The sequence below is a fragment of the Podarcis pityusensis genome (genome assembly GCF_964106645.2).
Source record: "Podarcis pityusensis genome assembly, chromosome: 2".
NCBI classification, from domain to species: Eukaryota; Metazoa; Chordata; class Lepidosauria; order Squamata; family Lacertidae; genus Podarcis; species Podarcis pityusensis.
In genome coordinates this window covers 7,527,581-7,543,721 of record NC_138029.1, presented here as the reverse complement: position 1 = coordinate 7,543,721, position 16,141 = coordinate 7,527,581, and the positions used below count along the sequence as shown (strand labels likewise).

The window sequence follows — 16,141 nt, the reverse complement described above, 5'->3', positions numbered from 1 at the left end:
CAATTTCATGAGCAAAGAGTTTGCAGCTGAACACCAGATACAGACGATCCCTTTAAGCAACCCCCTGCAGGTGACCACGATCGATGGCAGGGAGCTGTTGGGAGGAGAAGTCAGCTTGCAGACCGTCCCAATGATAATGAAGGTGGCAAGGCACACCGAACTGATAGCGTTTAATGTGGCCACCTTGGGAGGAGCTCCCATTATATTGGGGATGAGCTGGCTAGCGTTACATGATCCGCTGGTGGGCTGGCATCAGAGAGTGGTTTCTTTTGGTTCAGCACATTGCTTAGAACACTGCAAAGAGGGAAAGGGTTTGGCAGGGGCCCAAGCCACCCTAGCAGGGACTGAAGTAACGGAGAACGTGAAGGTACCACGACAATACGCAGATCTCCGCGACGTCTTCAGCGAAAGGGAAGCTGACCAATTACCCCCGCATAGACCCTTTGACTGTCAAATCAATTTACTCCCTGGGGCACAGCTCCCTGTAGGCAAGCTGTACGCCATGTCAGACAGAGAGATGCAGGAGCTAAGAGAGTTCATTGACAAGAACCTGAAGAGAGGGTTCATCAGAGAGTCCAGGGCGGTGGGGGGCAGCCCAGTGTTTTTTGTGGATAAAAAAAACACGAACAAGCCGAGGCTTGTGTGTGACTTCAGGGCCTTAAATGCAGTGTCAGAACCAGTGGCTTTCCCTATGCCCAGGATTGACGACATTTTGACAAGGGTCAGGAAGGGAAAGATTTTTACTAAACTGGACCTAAGGGGGGCGTACAACCTGATACGAATAAGGAAGGGGGATGAATGGAAAACCACCATGTTCACCCCTTTGGGGGCATTTGAATATTTAGTTATGCCCTTCGGCCTACAAGGAGGCTCCGCGTGCTTTCAATCGTTTATGAACCACGTCCTGGGGCCTTTGCTTTACAAGAATTGTGTGGCCTTCTTAGACGACGTGTTGGTGTATTCTGAGAATGAGGAGCAGCATGTGAGAGACGTCAGAGAAGTGTTGAGCAGGCTGCAAGCCAACCAGCTGTGGGTGAAACTGGAGAAGTGTCAGTTTCATACCAAGGAGGTGGAATTCCTGGGGTATCGCCTGTCAGACAAGGGATTGGCCATGGATCCCGGCAAGGTCCAGGCGGTGCTGGAATGGAAAACACCCAAAACAAGGAAGGATGTGCAGAGGTTCCTAGGATTTGGGAACTTCTATCGTAAGTTCATCCGAAACTTTGCCCACCTGACGGCGCCCATTACGGACTGTCTCAGCAGTAAGAAGAAGTTCGTTTGGACTGAGGAGGCGGAGCGAGCATTTGAGGAACTAAAAAGGGCCTTCGCCTCGGAACAACAACTCCTGCATGTGGATTTACAAAAACCGATGAGAGTGGAAACTGACGCATCAGACAGAGCGATTGGGGCGGTGCTTCTGCAGCCAGGGAAGGAGGAGTCAGAGTGGAGACCGTGTGCCTTTTTTTCGCGAAAGCTGAACAAATCCGAGAGGAACTACACGGTGTATGACCGAGAACTACTAGCCATTCATGAGGCGTTCCGGAGATGGAGGCACCTGCTAATTGGCGCACAACATAAGGTGCAAGTGTGCACTGACCACAAGAACCTAGAGTATTGGAGGACGGCACGAGTGCTCAACCAACGGCAAGTGAGATGGGCCCAGGAGTTCTCCAAATTTAACTTTGAGATTTGTTACGTGCCAGGCCCAGAGAACATTAGGGCGGACGCTCTCTCACGCAAACCTGAATATTTGGAGGAGGAGGGAGCACCCGAAGAGAGACATGTCATTCCAGAGGACCGCTGGGTGTGTGGGGCGGCATTGGTGGGACAAAGAGAACTGGTAGAGGAAACAGAGAATGATGAATACGCCCAGAATAAGCTCAGAGGTCTTAGGGGTGAGGGAGAGGAACCAGGGGGTTTCGAGGAAAGAAATGGAGCTTTGTATTACAAAGGGGCACTGTATATCCCTGAAGGAGACTTAAGGGGGAGGGTACTCAAGCAGTTGCACGACAGCCCCACGGCGGGGCATTTTGGACAACACAAAACCATGTGGTTGGTCACCAGGGAATTTTGGTGGCCTAAGGTGAGGGAAGATGTACGGGAGTATGTAAGAGGGTGTGAGCAATGCCAGCGAGCCAAAGGGGAGAGGCGGGCACCGGCGGGGCTATTAGAACCCTTACCAACCCCAGAACGACCTTGGGAGGCAGTGTCGATAGATTTTATGACTGATCTGCCGAAGTCCAAGGGGAAAACAGCCATCATGGTGGTGGTAGACCTACTAACAAAGATGTGCCACTTTGTAGCCTGCTCGCATGCAGTCACGGCGGAAGAGACAGCGAAGTTATTTGTAGAACACATTTTTAGGTTGCACGGGGTGCCATTGAGGGTGGTCTCAGACCGAGGAAAACAATTTACTTCCAGGTTCTGGAGGAAGCTCATGAGCTTACTGCAGGTGGAGGTCAACTTTTCGACTGCCCGGCACCCTGAAACCAACGGGCAGGCGGAAAGAGCAAACGGGGTCCTCCAGCAATACCTGAGGTGTTATGTCAATGACAGAGAGAATGACTGGGTAGAAAAGTTGGCGCTGGCGGAATTTGCCTACAACAATGCCGAGAATGTGTCCACAGGGATGAGCCCCTTCTTGGCTAATTATGGGTGTCATCCCAGGGCTTTCCCAGGGGGAGAAGGGGAGAGATGGGGTGTCCCGGCAGCCGAGCATTTTGTAGAAGAAATGGAAGCAATCCATCGTCAGCTCCAACTCAACTTAGAAAGGGCGAAGGAAGAATACAAGAGGCAGGCAGACAAGAACCGAAGGGAAGGTGAAACCATAAGGGTGGGAGATAGGGTGTGGCTGTCAACCCAAGGGTTGCCGTTCAAAGGAGGTTGTAAGAAATTAAGACCCAGGAGATTGGGTCCCTTTGAGGTCATTCAACAGGTCAACCCAGTGGCTTTCAGGCTCCGGTTACCCAACCACATGAAACTGCACCCAGTATTTCACAGGTCGTTACTGTCACCGTATGAGGGGGGACGAGAAGGGATGGCCACTCGGGGACCGGTCATAGAAGAAAGGGAATGCAGCAGCCATGTGGCAGAAATCCTCGACGCCAGATGGAAGGGGGATCAGGTGGAGTATTTGGTAGCGTGGGAAGGAGAACCGGAGTCAGAAAACACTTGGGTAATGGCAGAAGATATCAATGACGAGGTATTGATAGAAACGTTCCATCAAAGGTTCCCAAGGAAACCTCAGCCTGTGGAGAGGTTCCGGAGGGAATACTTTGGGACCACCGATGAGGAGGAGGAGTTGGAAGGATTCTCGGAATCGGAAGGGGAAGGGGAGATGGACTCTGAGGAGGAGGAGTACTTCGAGACCAGGAACCGCAATAGGTGGAGAGAAGTGTTCGGGACATCGGAAGATGAAGGAAGTTCATTCCGGGGTTTTGCCTCCTCACCGCCCGTAGAGGAGGGGGCGAGAGGGGATGAAGGGGGCCCTGGAGGGGAGGTGGATGTCAGGGAACTGCCATCGGAAGGAAGGGAAGTGAAAGGGCTCACACAGGTTGGGAGAGACTCAGCAGCTGAAGAGGGAACCAGTAGGGGGAGAGGAGCTGGGCTGAGGGAAAGGGAGCTGGAGGGATGGCTCAGAGACACTTCCAGCGAAAACAGTGGGGAGGTTTCAGGACCTCCTGTAGGGACACCCACTCCTCGCCGGAAACTGTCACGCAGAGAGTCCAGAAGACGTGTTTCCGTTAAGGAGCTTTTATGTTGGAAGCGATTCCGAAAGCAACCACTGTCGGAATCTGCCAGCGACTGACGGAGCCATGTTTAAGGGGCTCCGTTACAGACAGAGGTTTGCAAACTTGACCAAACTCTGAGGGACTAGGATTTTACACACAAGCAGCTCATCGTCCCATCACACTATGTCTCAAATCTAGCTGAAGATGCCCCACTTCCATTGAGAATAGGGAGGAATTCAAAGGACATCATTATTAATAAAGCGGGAGGAAAACTTTTACAATTGGTTTTAGAATTTAACCTCTCATTTTTGAATGGCTCAATGCGGCCGGATATTCCAGGAAATTTTACCTTCAGCTCCAAAAGGGGTAGGAGCGTAATTGACTATTCTCTAGTTTCCGTTGAAATGTTAAATGAAGTTGCCTCTTTTACAGTTGTACCTCACTCAGAGAGTGACCATTTCCCAATAGTTTTAGAGATGTACAGGAATCCTAGAAATAATGATATTAGTTCTCCTATTAGTATTGATAAGACTATTTATGCCAAAAGAATTTATATAAGTGATAAAAATAGGGAGGATTTATTGGCTGTATTTGAAAATAACCCAGTTATTCTCGAACCTGTGGCTAACCAAAATTTGTTGCCCTTGGAGGACAATGATTGTTATTATAAGACTATCCAGGAATTATTTTCTTCTTTTTTAGACCTTCAGTTCAGCAACAAACCTTTAAATAAGTATAACTGGTTTGATAAAGACTGTATTAACTATAAGAAAGAACTTAGAATTTGTCTAAAAGAAGCCTATACTACCAACTCTCAAGGTCTCTGGAAGACTTATTTTGAAATGAAAAATCTTTTAAGAACATGCTCCTGGAAAAAAAATCTGAGTTTGCACTAGCCAAATGGTCTAAAATTGTTACTGCATTAGAAATCAAAGATACCAAAACCTTTTGGTCACTTCTCTCAATAAAAGATATCACTGATTTCCCTAATATAAGCGATGAGGCTTGGATTTCACATTTTACTGATGTTTTTTATGATCACCAAGTTTGTAAAAAGGAAAATTTTAAATTTTCTTTGGCAAAAACCACACAATTTCAAATTACTGTTGAGGAGATGAAAAGGATAATTTTTTCGTTTAAGCAAGGGAAATCACCTGGTATGGATGGCATTCCAATAAACCTGTTGAGATTAGATGTAGAATGGTGGGCCATTAAACTTGTGCTGCTTTTTAATTCTATCTGTCACTCAGCCCTTGTACCTAAGTCGTGGAACAACTCAATAGTGGTACCGATCTTTAAAAAAGGTGATAGGAATTGTCAAGAGAATTACAGGCCTATAAGTCTGTTACCATGCATAAGTAAAATCTATGCCAAATCTCTGCTTATTAAATTGGAAGAATGGATGCTGACAAAAGGTCTACCTGGTAAAGAGCAGGCTGGTTTTAAGGCAGGCGCGTCAACTCTTGACCAGTGTCTAGTGTTAAGTCATCTTGTGGATAAAGATGTCATGAGAAATAAACGAAAACTCTTTGTGGCATTTGTGGATTTAAAAAGTGCCTTTGATTCGGTCGACCGTAACAAACTATGGACTAAACTAGAACACCTTGGTATCGACCCATATCTACTTACACTGATTCAAAGTTTACATTCTAATAACCAAATATATGTTAAAGTATCAAAAGATGGTAGACTTGCAGGTCCTATTCTGAATAATCGAGGAGTTAGGCAAGGCTGTATCTTGGCCCCTACCTTATTTATTTTTATCTGACCTACCATTATTTCTTCAAAACGCAACCACTCATACTCCTTATTTAAACAATAGCCCACTTTTTTTATTACTTTATGCAGATGATGCTGTAATTATTTCACTCTCTGTTTTGGGTTTTAAAAAATTATTTAAGAGTTTTTCAAACTACTGCTCTCTCAATAATCTCAAAATTAATTATGATAAGACAAAGATTATGCAATTTGGAAAGAGAGGGAACCCAAAAGGCTGTATAATTAATGGACATTTAATACAGGAAGTTAAGCACTTCAATTACCTGGGAATCACATTTAAAAATAATATGAATTGGAATACACATATATGTGCTGCAATAGTTAAGGCCAAAGTGACAGCCCACCATATTAAATCCTACTTTTTTTCTCCAGTAGGAAATAGATTTATTCCAGCTGTATTGCAAGTGATTGACATGAAACTTTGTGCCCAACTTCTATACGGCACACCAGTGTGGATTTCAGGTGACCTCAAGAGGTTGGATAAATTCCACGCATCCCTTCTGAGGTCATTATTAGGACTTGCAAACTCTGTAAAATATGAAACAATATGTTGTGAGCTGGGAATATTGCCTTTATCAGTAAGAGCATGGTTGAGGACCTTGAAATATTGGATCTTCCTCCATTATAGAGCCCTATACCCTAATTCTCTACTTTATGATATTTTAAGTGATAGTGCAATCTACAATCTATCATTGATCTGTAGGAGAAAACTGGATTCGATAGGGCTCACTCTAATTGATTTTGAAATCTCTGATCCCAAAGACATATGGGAAATTATCAGGAAGACTCTTACAGAAAAAAGTGTTCTCGCCATGCTTGAGGCTGCAAAGCACAGCACTTGCTCTCCTATCCACTTAAATCTCCCTTTGTGTAGAGATTTCCAAAAGGGATACATGACAAATCTGAAGAAACATGAATCGTGTAGGCTGTTTATGTTGGCCAGATTCAACATGTTTCCCTCGGTGGTAGTGAGAGGAAGATACTTAGCTATCCCAGAATCAGAGCGTCTCTGCAAATGCAGAAAATAGGAACCCGATACTCTAGAGCATATATTCTTTTCCTGTGATTTTGGTAGTTATGCCAGAAAACAATTATTTGAGGCCCTAAAAGTTAATAGACAGATTTTTACACAACCAACTGTTCAGGACCTGCTGGCGGACAGCGATGATCAAATTACTTTAATAGCGGCTGAATTTTTAAGTGCTGTCCATGAAGAAAGAATGGGCCATGATAAAGAGAATTAGTGGTTTTTAATGGTAGGTGATGTTGCTGTGTTGTTGTATTATATTATCTATGTACATCGATTTATTTCTTGGAGTTAAGAATAGGACTAGGATAAATTGTTCGCTGAGCCCGTATTTTATACAGTCTGTATATGATGTTTGTTTGTTAGTGTGTGGTGTGCTATGCCTAATAAAGGATACTACCGGAAGTGTGAATTGGGAAAGTTTGCAGGAAAATGCAAACCATGCTGAAATCCCCTCCACGTCTACTCACAGTTCTCCAGTTACAGATAGGTAGCCGTGTTGGTCTGCCATAGTCAAAACAAAAAAATTCCTTCCAGTAGCAACTTAAAGACCAACTAAGTTAGTTCTTGGTATGAGCTTTCGTGTGCAAGCACACTTCTTCAGATACACAGTTCTCCAAGTACTGTTCCCCATAGACTTCTTTGATGTCAGACGGCACTCGGTTCCATACTGTCGTTAAATTCTCTAATGCTCTTGCGCCAATGGTTGTTCGGAAAGTACCAGGTTCAACAATGCTGACTTGGACTCCAAAAGGATGGAGCTCTCGCCTGAAACGCAGAGGAATAAAAGAAGAAACATCATTGCCGACTGAGTCATAGGAATGCAGGAATGCAGGTCAGGAACTTGGGTCCATGGATAGGAACATCTTTCTTTTAAAAAAAAGAAATCCAAAAATTGAGGAGAAAGAAAAGTTGGGAAATGCAGCTCCCCTGCCTTCTGCCCTCTTGCAGGAGCCAGGATACGCCCTACCCAGGAGAGGATTGTGTACGACACAGCACCAGTTGTATTAAGAGACAGTCATGAGGACATGATTCAAAGTCTCACTGATACATCAAATGCCTTCCTGGAGGGAGACCTTAACCTAGTGGGGGAAAGTTGCTGCAGAGAGCAAGGAGCCTTTTCTGCCAGGGCTGCTTCCCACCCTCCTTTCTGCAGCCTCTGCCATCTCTGCCCAGTCTCCTTGTTAAGAGGGAAAAGGTCACTTGCATCAAAGGAACAAGACCCTGTTTTTTGGGTACTGGGACCCCATGTTTTAAAAAAGGAGCAATTAAGGGTTTTACCAAACCTCCTTTGTGCAGAAGAAGATTACAGTGCAAACAACCCTGAGAAGATGCCACACAGAATTTCTCTCCAAATGCTACACATTCATGGCTTAGTTGTCAGCATCCATGTATCCCTCCCTCTCTCTCTCTCTCTCTCTCTCTCTCTCTCTCTCTCTTATTAATTTTATGATAACAAAAAAACAACAACACTCATCACAATCAAAAATTTAAACCATAAAACTTGATTGACTTCCCTCCACTCCCCCTCCTGGTTCCATTATTTTATACAGATTCATGCATGTCCATAAAATCTTATATTCTTAATCCCATTTTAAAACCTTATTCATCTTATTACAAGTGACTTTTAGAAGTTAAACTAATGTAGAAACCTATACACAAAGCTTACAAAGTATGCATTAAACATTACCCCTTAAAAAAAATAAATCCATGTCCTTTATTTCTTGGGTTTCAAATTATCTAATATGTCCTGCATAGTTCATTAATTTATTTTGCCAATATTCTTTATTTTCTTTGGTGGTGGCTTCTTTCTCCTACAGTGGTACCTCGACTTACAAACGCCTCAGGTTACAAACTCCGCTAACCTGGAAGAGTTACCTCGAGTTGAGAACTTTGCTCCAGGATGAGAACGGAAATCGTGTGCTGGCGGCACAGCAGCAGCAAGAGGCCCCATTAGCGAAAGCATGCCTCTAGTTAAGAACAGTTTCAGGTTAAGAATGGACCTCTGGAACAAATTAAGTTCCTAACTAGAGGAACCACAGTATAGGGATGGGTTGGTCTTGGCCTGGCGTCCACTCTCCAGTGCAGGAACAGAGTCTTTTGCTCAATAAATCCATTAAGTCCTGTGCCTTCCAAAATCATAGCGTCTGTTTTTTTAACAAAAAACATTTTCCACATTCTCTTCAAATCTTTATATGTCACTTCCCAGGTCTTCTTAATAACTTTACATTGCCACCACATATAGTAGCCTCCCATACCTTTTGCCCTCCCTTCCTGTTTTGTCTCCATCACAGTCAAATCCTCCCAAATCCATTCACACAAGGTGCCATTTTTGTCCTGGACCACCCTTGCTTTCCCTTGCATTTTCCTCCCACCTCCCACCTCAGCCTTTCCCACCTTGGTGGCTTGTACATTCACCAACAGTGACCTCCCTGCTACGTGAGCCTGGGCAGTGCATATGTGCAGATAACTGCTCAGTCCCACATCTTGATAATTAAGTGGTACGTAAATAGTTGGAAAAAGCACACACTTTTCAACATGGTAATCAACATTTCTATAAAGCATGTTGGGCCCAAACTATCCTAAGGAAAACAGGGGGACATCCACAGCATGTTCACCATTAATGAGAAGGTCCTGGACTGAGAGCCACACATCCAATTGTGGTCTTGTGATTTGAAAAGTTTGGTTCAAGGCCAGATGTGGGCATGGCCTGTGCCTGGATACATTCTTTTTTTCTTTTGTTTTAAAAAAGTTTTTATTATTAAAATATTTCAGCATTAATACACACATATTGCAAATATACAAGCATACAAACATACATTTCATACAATCCTTAAAAATGTTCAAACATACCTACACTCAATCCCACAGATAATTCCTTTTCCCATCACCATCCACCACCCGTCACCCCACCTTTGTGTTAGACTTCCAATCTACTCAATTGCAATTTCTATCCACTTCTGTTACTTTTTTTCACACACCTTTAACCTAATTTCATGCTTCTTTTTCTATTACACATTGTCATCCATCTTAGTATTTCAGTATTTAAAACGGAACTTGTTTATTCTAATAGTTCTGATTTTTCAATATGGTTTTGCAAGCATCCTTTAGACACCTTCCAGTCCCTGTCTATCTTCTCTTTTGAGATCCTTCCTAGATAATTCATCTCAAGTTGTGCAAGTCTTGGGAAAAGCCCTGGGCAGCTGCCATATTTCCCAGCTCTTTCTTCCCTGCAGCCCACTTTCCCCAGACTTGGCAACTAAACCAGGAGGACTCGCATCAGCCACTTCCAGCCTGGCAAGTGGTTAGGGAGTGTGGCAGATGTTGCACTAAAGTAAGCAAAAGAAGACATTAAAGAGCTGCTGTTTTTACCTCAGGCTGTCAGAGAAGGCTTCCACACCAAACTTGGATGGGCAGTAACCACCTCCATAGCTTACCAGGCGTCCATTCATACTGGAGATGTTGACCACCCTCCCTCTGGCTCTCCTCACCAGAGGCACCATGTGTAGTGTCACATCAATCATCCCAAGAAGGTTGACATTGATCACCTTTGCAAAGTCATCTTTGGTCAGCCATTCGTTGGGGCCTGATGGTAGAGCTGTGCCTGCGTTGTTCACCAAGCCCCAAAGCCCTGTGAGAAAGAACAGATGTTTTTCCTATTAGCAACCGTAACCTACATGAATTTAGCTGCGTCTCTCACTGGATTTAGTGTAACTGGAGGGAGGGAGTTAGGGAAAGGGGGAGAGAAAGAGAGAGAAATGGAAAGTGGACAGGCAGGAGAGAGGCAGCAGCTCTGGTAGAGATGGGAGGGCGGAGCTGAGCTCAGCAGAAGAGGAGGAGGGGGAAAGAAAGCAAGGCAGACATAAGGGACAACTGACTTTCGGGGTTGGTGTGTTGTGCGACAAGCACACAGAGTGCAATGAAATTGAGTGTTTGGGGGGAGGGGAGACTCAGTTAATTTCATTGTACACAGGTTGTACATTGACCATAAAGGTATTATTATTATTATTATTATTATGATGATGATGATGATGATGATGCAGCATTTCCCCTTAAAATAAGGGGCAATCCCCTATTACAAGGGACAAGTGGAAACCCCACCAAGACACACACGTCACCTGGCCAAGCTGCTGCTGAGAACCCTCCTTGTGGGCGGGCAGAGGTGAGGGCAGAGAAGAAGTGAGAGGCAGTTTCTCCAGCCAAGCCAGCAATGCCTTCCTTGTAACAGCGGAGCAGACATTTGTGTATGCTTGGCAGCGGTGAAAGCAAGACTTGCAAAGGATGAGATCCGGGAAAGGACTTTGCTAATTTGCCCAGCAGCTACAGTGGTGGCAGGCTGCTGATTTGCATACAACCCCCCCCCCCATTCATTGTCAATCACAATGAAAAAGCTTGCTTGCTTTTCTCCCCCTTTCTTTCCTGCCCAGCATGGGGGGGGTCTGACCTTGTGGGGGGGTCTGCCCTTATAGGGGGGGCATAGGGCAGCATGGGGGTCTATAGTGTGGCACAGTGGCTGCTGTGGGTTGTGGGTTGGGATTCTGGGGTTGCCACGCTGCTGCTGCTCAGAGTTTTGCTGCATTCAGAAACTCCTCACGCAGCAAAATCCCAGAAATAATACAGTACAGTGGTACCTCGGGTTCAGGTTACAGACTCCGCTAACCCAGAAATAGTACCTTGGGTTAAAAACTTTGCTTCAGGATGAGAACAAAGATCGTGCAGTGGCGCGGCAGCAGTGGGAGGCCCCAATAGCTAAAGTGGTGCTTCAGGTTAAGAACAGACGTCTGGATGGAAATGATGAATCAGGAAATAGAATGGAAAATCAAACAAATGAGACAAAAAACATTTGAATCAGCTAACAAATGTGGGAAATTGTTGGCCTGGCAAATGAAAAAAAGACAAAAATTAAATACCACTACAAACTTAGAAGTGGAAGGAAAGAGTATACATAACCCAATTGAGATTAGAAATTGTTTCCAGAGGTACTTTAAACAATTATACACACAAGGGCCACAGAAAGAAATGGCCACAGAAAGAAATGGACATAGACCAATTTTTGAAGACAGGTGGAAAAGTCAAAATTAGAAACAGAACTGCTAGAACCCAAAACTAAGAATCTGTCAAGAATGTATAACTTGCTGTTGAAATGGAATACTCAGGATGAAACGGTGAAATCTGCTATGATTAAATGGGCACAAGATGTTGGACATAATATTATGTTTGCTGACTGGGAACAGTTATGGACCACAGGTATGAAGTTTACGGCATGTAATGCCTTAAGAGAGAATATTATGAAAATGATATACAGGTGGTACATGACCCCAGTCAAGCTTGCAAAAATCTATCATTTGCCCGATAATAAATGCTGGAAATGTAAAGAAACTGAAGGTACATTCTTTCACCTTTGGTGGACGTGCCCAAAGATTAAGGCTTTCTGGGAAATGATATATAATGAATTGAAAAAGGTATTTAAATATACCTTCCTGAAGAAACCAGAGGCCTTTCTTCTGGGCATTGTCGGCCAATTGGTGCCAAAGAAGGACAGAACTTTTTTTATGTATGCTACAACAGCAGCAAGAATACTCATTGCAAAGTATTGGAAGACACAAGATCTACCCACTCTGGAAGACTGGCAGATGAAGGTGATTGACTACATGGAATTGGCAGAAATGACTGGCAGAATCCGAGACCAGGGAGAAGAGTCGGTGGAAGAAGACTGGAAGAAATTTAAAGACTACTTACAGAAATATTGTAAAATTAATGAATCTTAGAAGGATGTTGGAAAGAAACTAAGTGGTTTCCAGCTGCAATGCTTTAAGAGATACGAAAAAAGGTTCACAAATGGGTAAGAGCTTAATGGTAAGGATTTGCTGAACTAACAAACTGAACTGGAATACAAAAAAGGGAGGTACGAGGAGGTCCGGGGAAATAAGTGTAAGGAAGATATGCTATGGAAAATTAATGTGTTTTTAACTGTTTTTATTTTGTATGTTTCTTTTTATTTTTCATTTCTTTGTTATACCTTAAAAACTTTAATAAATATCTCCAAAAAAAAAAAAAAAAAAAGAACAGACGTCTGGAACAAATTAAGCACGTAACTAGAGGTATCTCTGTATTTAAAAAGTAACCAAAAGAACAAAAAAATGCCTATGCCCATCTCTGTTAAATTTAACTTCTATTTTCATATCATTCTTCTTCTTTTCCCTTTGCAGTTAAAACAATCAATTCTCTTTCCCCACACCAAGAGTTTGACTTAGCGTGGGAACCCCAAAGACTAGAGAAAATATCTGTCAAGCTGGAATGTTGTTTCAACTTTTCAACTCGGCATCCTTGACAAACGACAATTCCCGGGATTCCCAGAGGGGGTGTCCCATGTTCCCAGGCACCCAAATGTCTGGAACTGGCTCTGATATTTATTATTGAATGCTCATAATGATTATTTCTAAGCTATTTCCTGAATTGTTATGCTTATTCTTCCTTTCGAACATTGTGAGCCACTTTGGGCACAATTATGTGGGGAACGTGGCCTACAAATGAATACAGAGGCAATTCTAATCCCCCGTCCCACCAATAGCACAGAGGCAGCACAAGGAAGGTAGAGATTCACCTTTGTTCCCAATGCACCCTTTCACCCACTCCGTCGCAGCCGCCACACTCTCTGTGCTGCTCACATCCAGAATGGTGGTTTTCAAGCGCTCTGAGGTGCCCTTGCCCAGCTGCTCTGCCCCCTTCTGCGTGAGACAGGCTGCCAGCACCCGCAGGCCCCGGGCATCCAGCTGCCTGGCAAGTAGGTTTCCAAAGCCAGAGTCACACCCCGTGATGAAGACATATTTCTCCGTCAGGTTCTCCACCGTCTGCCTCTCCTTGTACCATCGGCGAAGGAAGTAAAGCCCCAGCAGGGCAGCCAGGTAGAGCCACATGGCTGAAACCTGCAGGGAAAAAGAATTCAAGCATTAGGAAGTATACACACCCCTGGCAGGACTTGGAGGGGCAAAAGTCGAATCCCTACTCCACCACAGAGCTCAGCGGGAGACATTTTATGTTGCCACTGCTGAATTTCGCCTCCCTTGCAGTGTTGTTGAGGGAAAGGAGAATTTTTGCATGGTGCAATGAGCTGCTTGGAGCAGAGGCAGGTTAAAGAAAAAGAGGTCTAGTAAGCTGATCAGAAGATAACTTGCTTCTACTTGCATGTACCTTTTAAAGTTCCGAACTTTTTCTGGAAATGTTTCTCGGCCTTTAAAGGGTGCCCAGGAAGAAGAAATTCAGGAAGTGAAGTTTCCTCTCTCCCCCAGCCTGAAGCTTGAGAAAAGTGTCACCTACTGAATATTAGCTTGAAAGAAAGTTGTTATAAGCACATGTTAGTGGAGACAGGAAGTTACTATCATGTATAATTGAAAAGGGAAGATTCAGGTAGGTAGCCATGTGGGTCTGATGCAGTCAAAATAAAAAATTGTTCAGTAGCTTCTTATAGACCAACTAGGTTTGTTCTGGTATAAACTTCCATGTGTCTGCACACTTCTTCAGATACATATACACACAAAAGCTTATACCAAAACAAACTTAGTTGGTCTATAAGGTGCTACTGGACAATTTTTATTTTATTTTATTTTGAAAAGGGAAGAGACAGGCCTGCAGCTGGTTAGAGGAAAGGCTCTCAGCTTCAGTTGTGCGGCAGGAAAAGCAGTGCTTCCTTCTCCCTTTTGCAGTTGCTCCTTATCTGCCTGCTGCTGTTTTTCATACTCTGCTGGCTGCAACAGGAGCTCCTAATGAGGCAAGGAAGAAGGGCTACCCTTATGCAATTCATATAATCAGTTATCAGTAATCAACATATTCATATATGCTCACACATAATCAGGGCTTACAGTATTGTATAATCCATTTTTAATCAAAGGGAAGCTGTGCCTTAGCTAACTGCATACTGCTTGAAACAGCAAAATTAGGAGCCGACCTTTCCCCTACAAACATCCGTGTACCCTGGACAAGGGGAAGACGTGAATCAGAGATACTGGTACAAAATCCCCTCAGATACAGGCTAAATTAGTCCACTGGAACAGGAAGAGCTAAACCACAAAATCTCCAATACTCCCTGTCCTGTCATAACTAGGGGAGCGGTTAGACAGAGCGTCACTGCAAGCAGCGGAAAGCAGAACTAGAACTCCGTGCTTGACCAGTGTTGACCAGGAGCTGGAAGCATGGCAAGAAGCTTGCTAATTGGCTAATTTTCGCTGGCAATATCGTGACTGCCTCATGGTTGTCTCATGATCTATGATTTGCTGTGATCTGCTCAGGTATAAAGACCTCTGGATTTCTGTCAATCGGGGTCCCAGTTCCTTTTGGAAGAGATTCCAAACTGGGTCCTTATTGCCTGGCAATAAACTTCACCTTCTTATTCCCCATTGCTGAGTCTACCTGATCCTTATTAGCACCAAGTGGGTACCTGCTTACGTGCTTCACTCCCTTCTGGCAAGGATTGGCGAAACTTAACTGCCTTCTTTAAACTAATTGTGAAATCTGTTGGTGAGGGAATGTATGGATAGAGCAGATAAATCATTTGTCTAGAGCAGGAAGAAAGCCTGGGGTTGAGCGTATCTTTCATGTAGAAGCACATCCCTCCTGCTGATTGAAAGATGGGCAGAGTGCTTGCAAAATTACATTTCACCTAGAGTAGGAAGGGTGAGGCTGGACCCGGCCAGCTTGCTTTGGTGCATGAATTCTAGTACATATATAGAGAAAGACTCCAAAAATTACTTTTAAAGATATATATATATATATATATATATATATATATATATATATATACACTCTCCACCCTCCCCAGCCAAGACCGGGCTCAAGGCGGCTAACATCAGGTATAAAAACAATTGATTAAAATACAACTTGAACAGGATTCAAGTACAACTTAAAATGCAGCCTCATTTCAGTGGAAGCCCAGATCAAAAACTGTTTTGGGGGAGAAAACATCAAATCTTCACCAAGGCCAACTATCCAGATTGGTCCTACGTGGGCCAGAAAGAAGTCAGGGAAATCCCCAAATAGGAGTTCCATCACAGAAGGAAAAGGAAAGAGGGGGAGGGATCAGGCTGATTCCAAGCCAAAGGCCAGGCAGAACAACTCTGTCTTACAGGCCCTGCGGAAAGAAATCAGATCCCGCAGGGCCCTGGTCTCATGAGATAGAGCGTTCCACCAGGCCAGAGCCAGTGTGGAAAAGGCCCTGGCCCTGGCTGAGGCTAATCTGACTTCCTTAGGGCCCGGGACCTCTAGGGTATTGCTATATATGAACCTTAAGGTCCTCCGCAGGGCATACCAGGAGTGGCGGTGCCGTAGGTTTCCTTTCTGCTGCTGGTGTGCAGAAAGAGCGGTTAGAATGATTTGCAACCTGCATATTAGAAATAAACTAATGAAATATTAGACCTGTAACAACACAGGAGGCAAATTTAATCTTCTGGGGAAAGATTGCCTTCTGGGCATCTCTTCCTATCAGTTGCAGAGCTTCATGCTCCGGCACCGGGGGGCAAAGAGTAGACGGGGTCCTGGGGGCGTGGTGCCCAGCTGGGGCAGGGGGGCAGCCACGATGGCACCCCACCGGGATTGCACTGCCAGGGGCGGC

General features: G+C 44.4%; 1 protein-coding gene across 4 annotated transcripts in view; it reads right to left on the bottom strand.

The window, feature by feature from the left end:
- The window catches only part of LOC308470975 (retinol dehydrogenase 7-like), a 267,166-nt gene that overhangs the window by 5,848 nt on the left and 245,177 nt on the right, over positions 1 to 16,141 (bottom strand). The window contains exons 1-4 of one of the 4 annotated variants that reach the window (XM_080994736.1): positions 15,815 to 15,835; positions 13,142 to 13,463; positions 9,910 to 10,168; positions 7,148 to 7,305 (exon numbers count right to left, since the gene is read on the bottom strand). In XM_080994736.1, the coding sequence (XP_080850862.1) occupies positions 7,148 to 7,305; positions 9,910 to 10,168; positions 13,142 to 13,454 (730 nt within the window). In that variant the 5' untranslated portion in view covers positions 13,455 to 13,463; positions 15,815 to 15,835. Of the gene's footprint in view, positions 1 to 7,147; positions 7,306 to 9,909; positions 10,169 to 13,141; positions 13,464 to 13,728; positions 14,010 to 14,163; positions 14,292 to 15,814; positions 15,836 to 16,141 lie in introns of those variants that run through there. The other 3 variants (XM_080994737.1, XM_080994738.1, XM_080994735.1) reach the window with 3 other exon arrangements.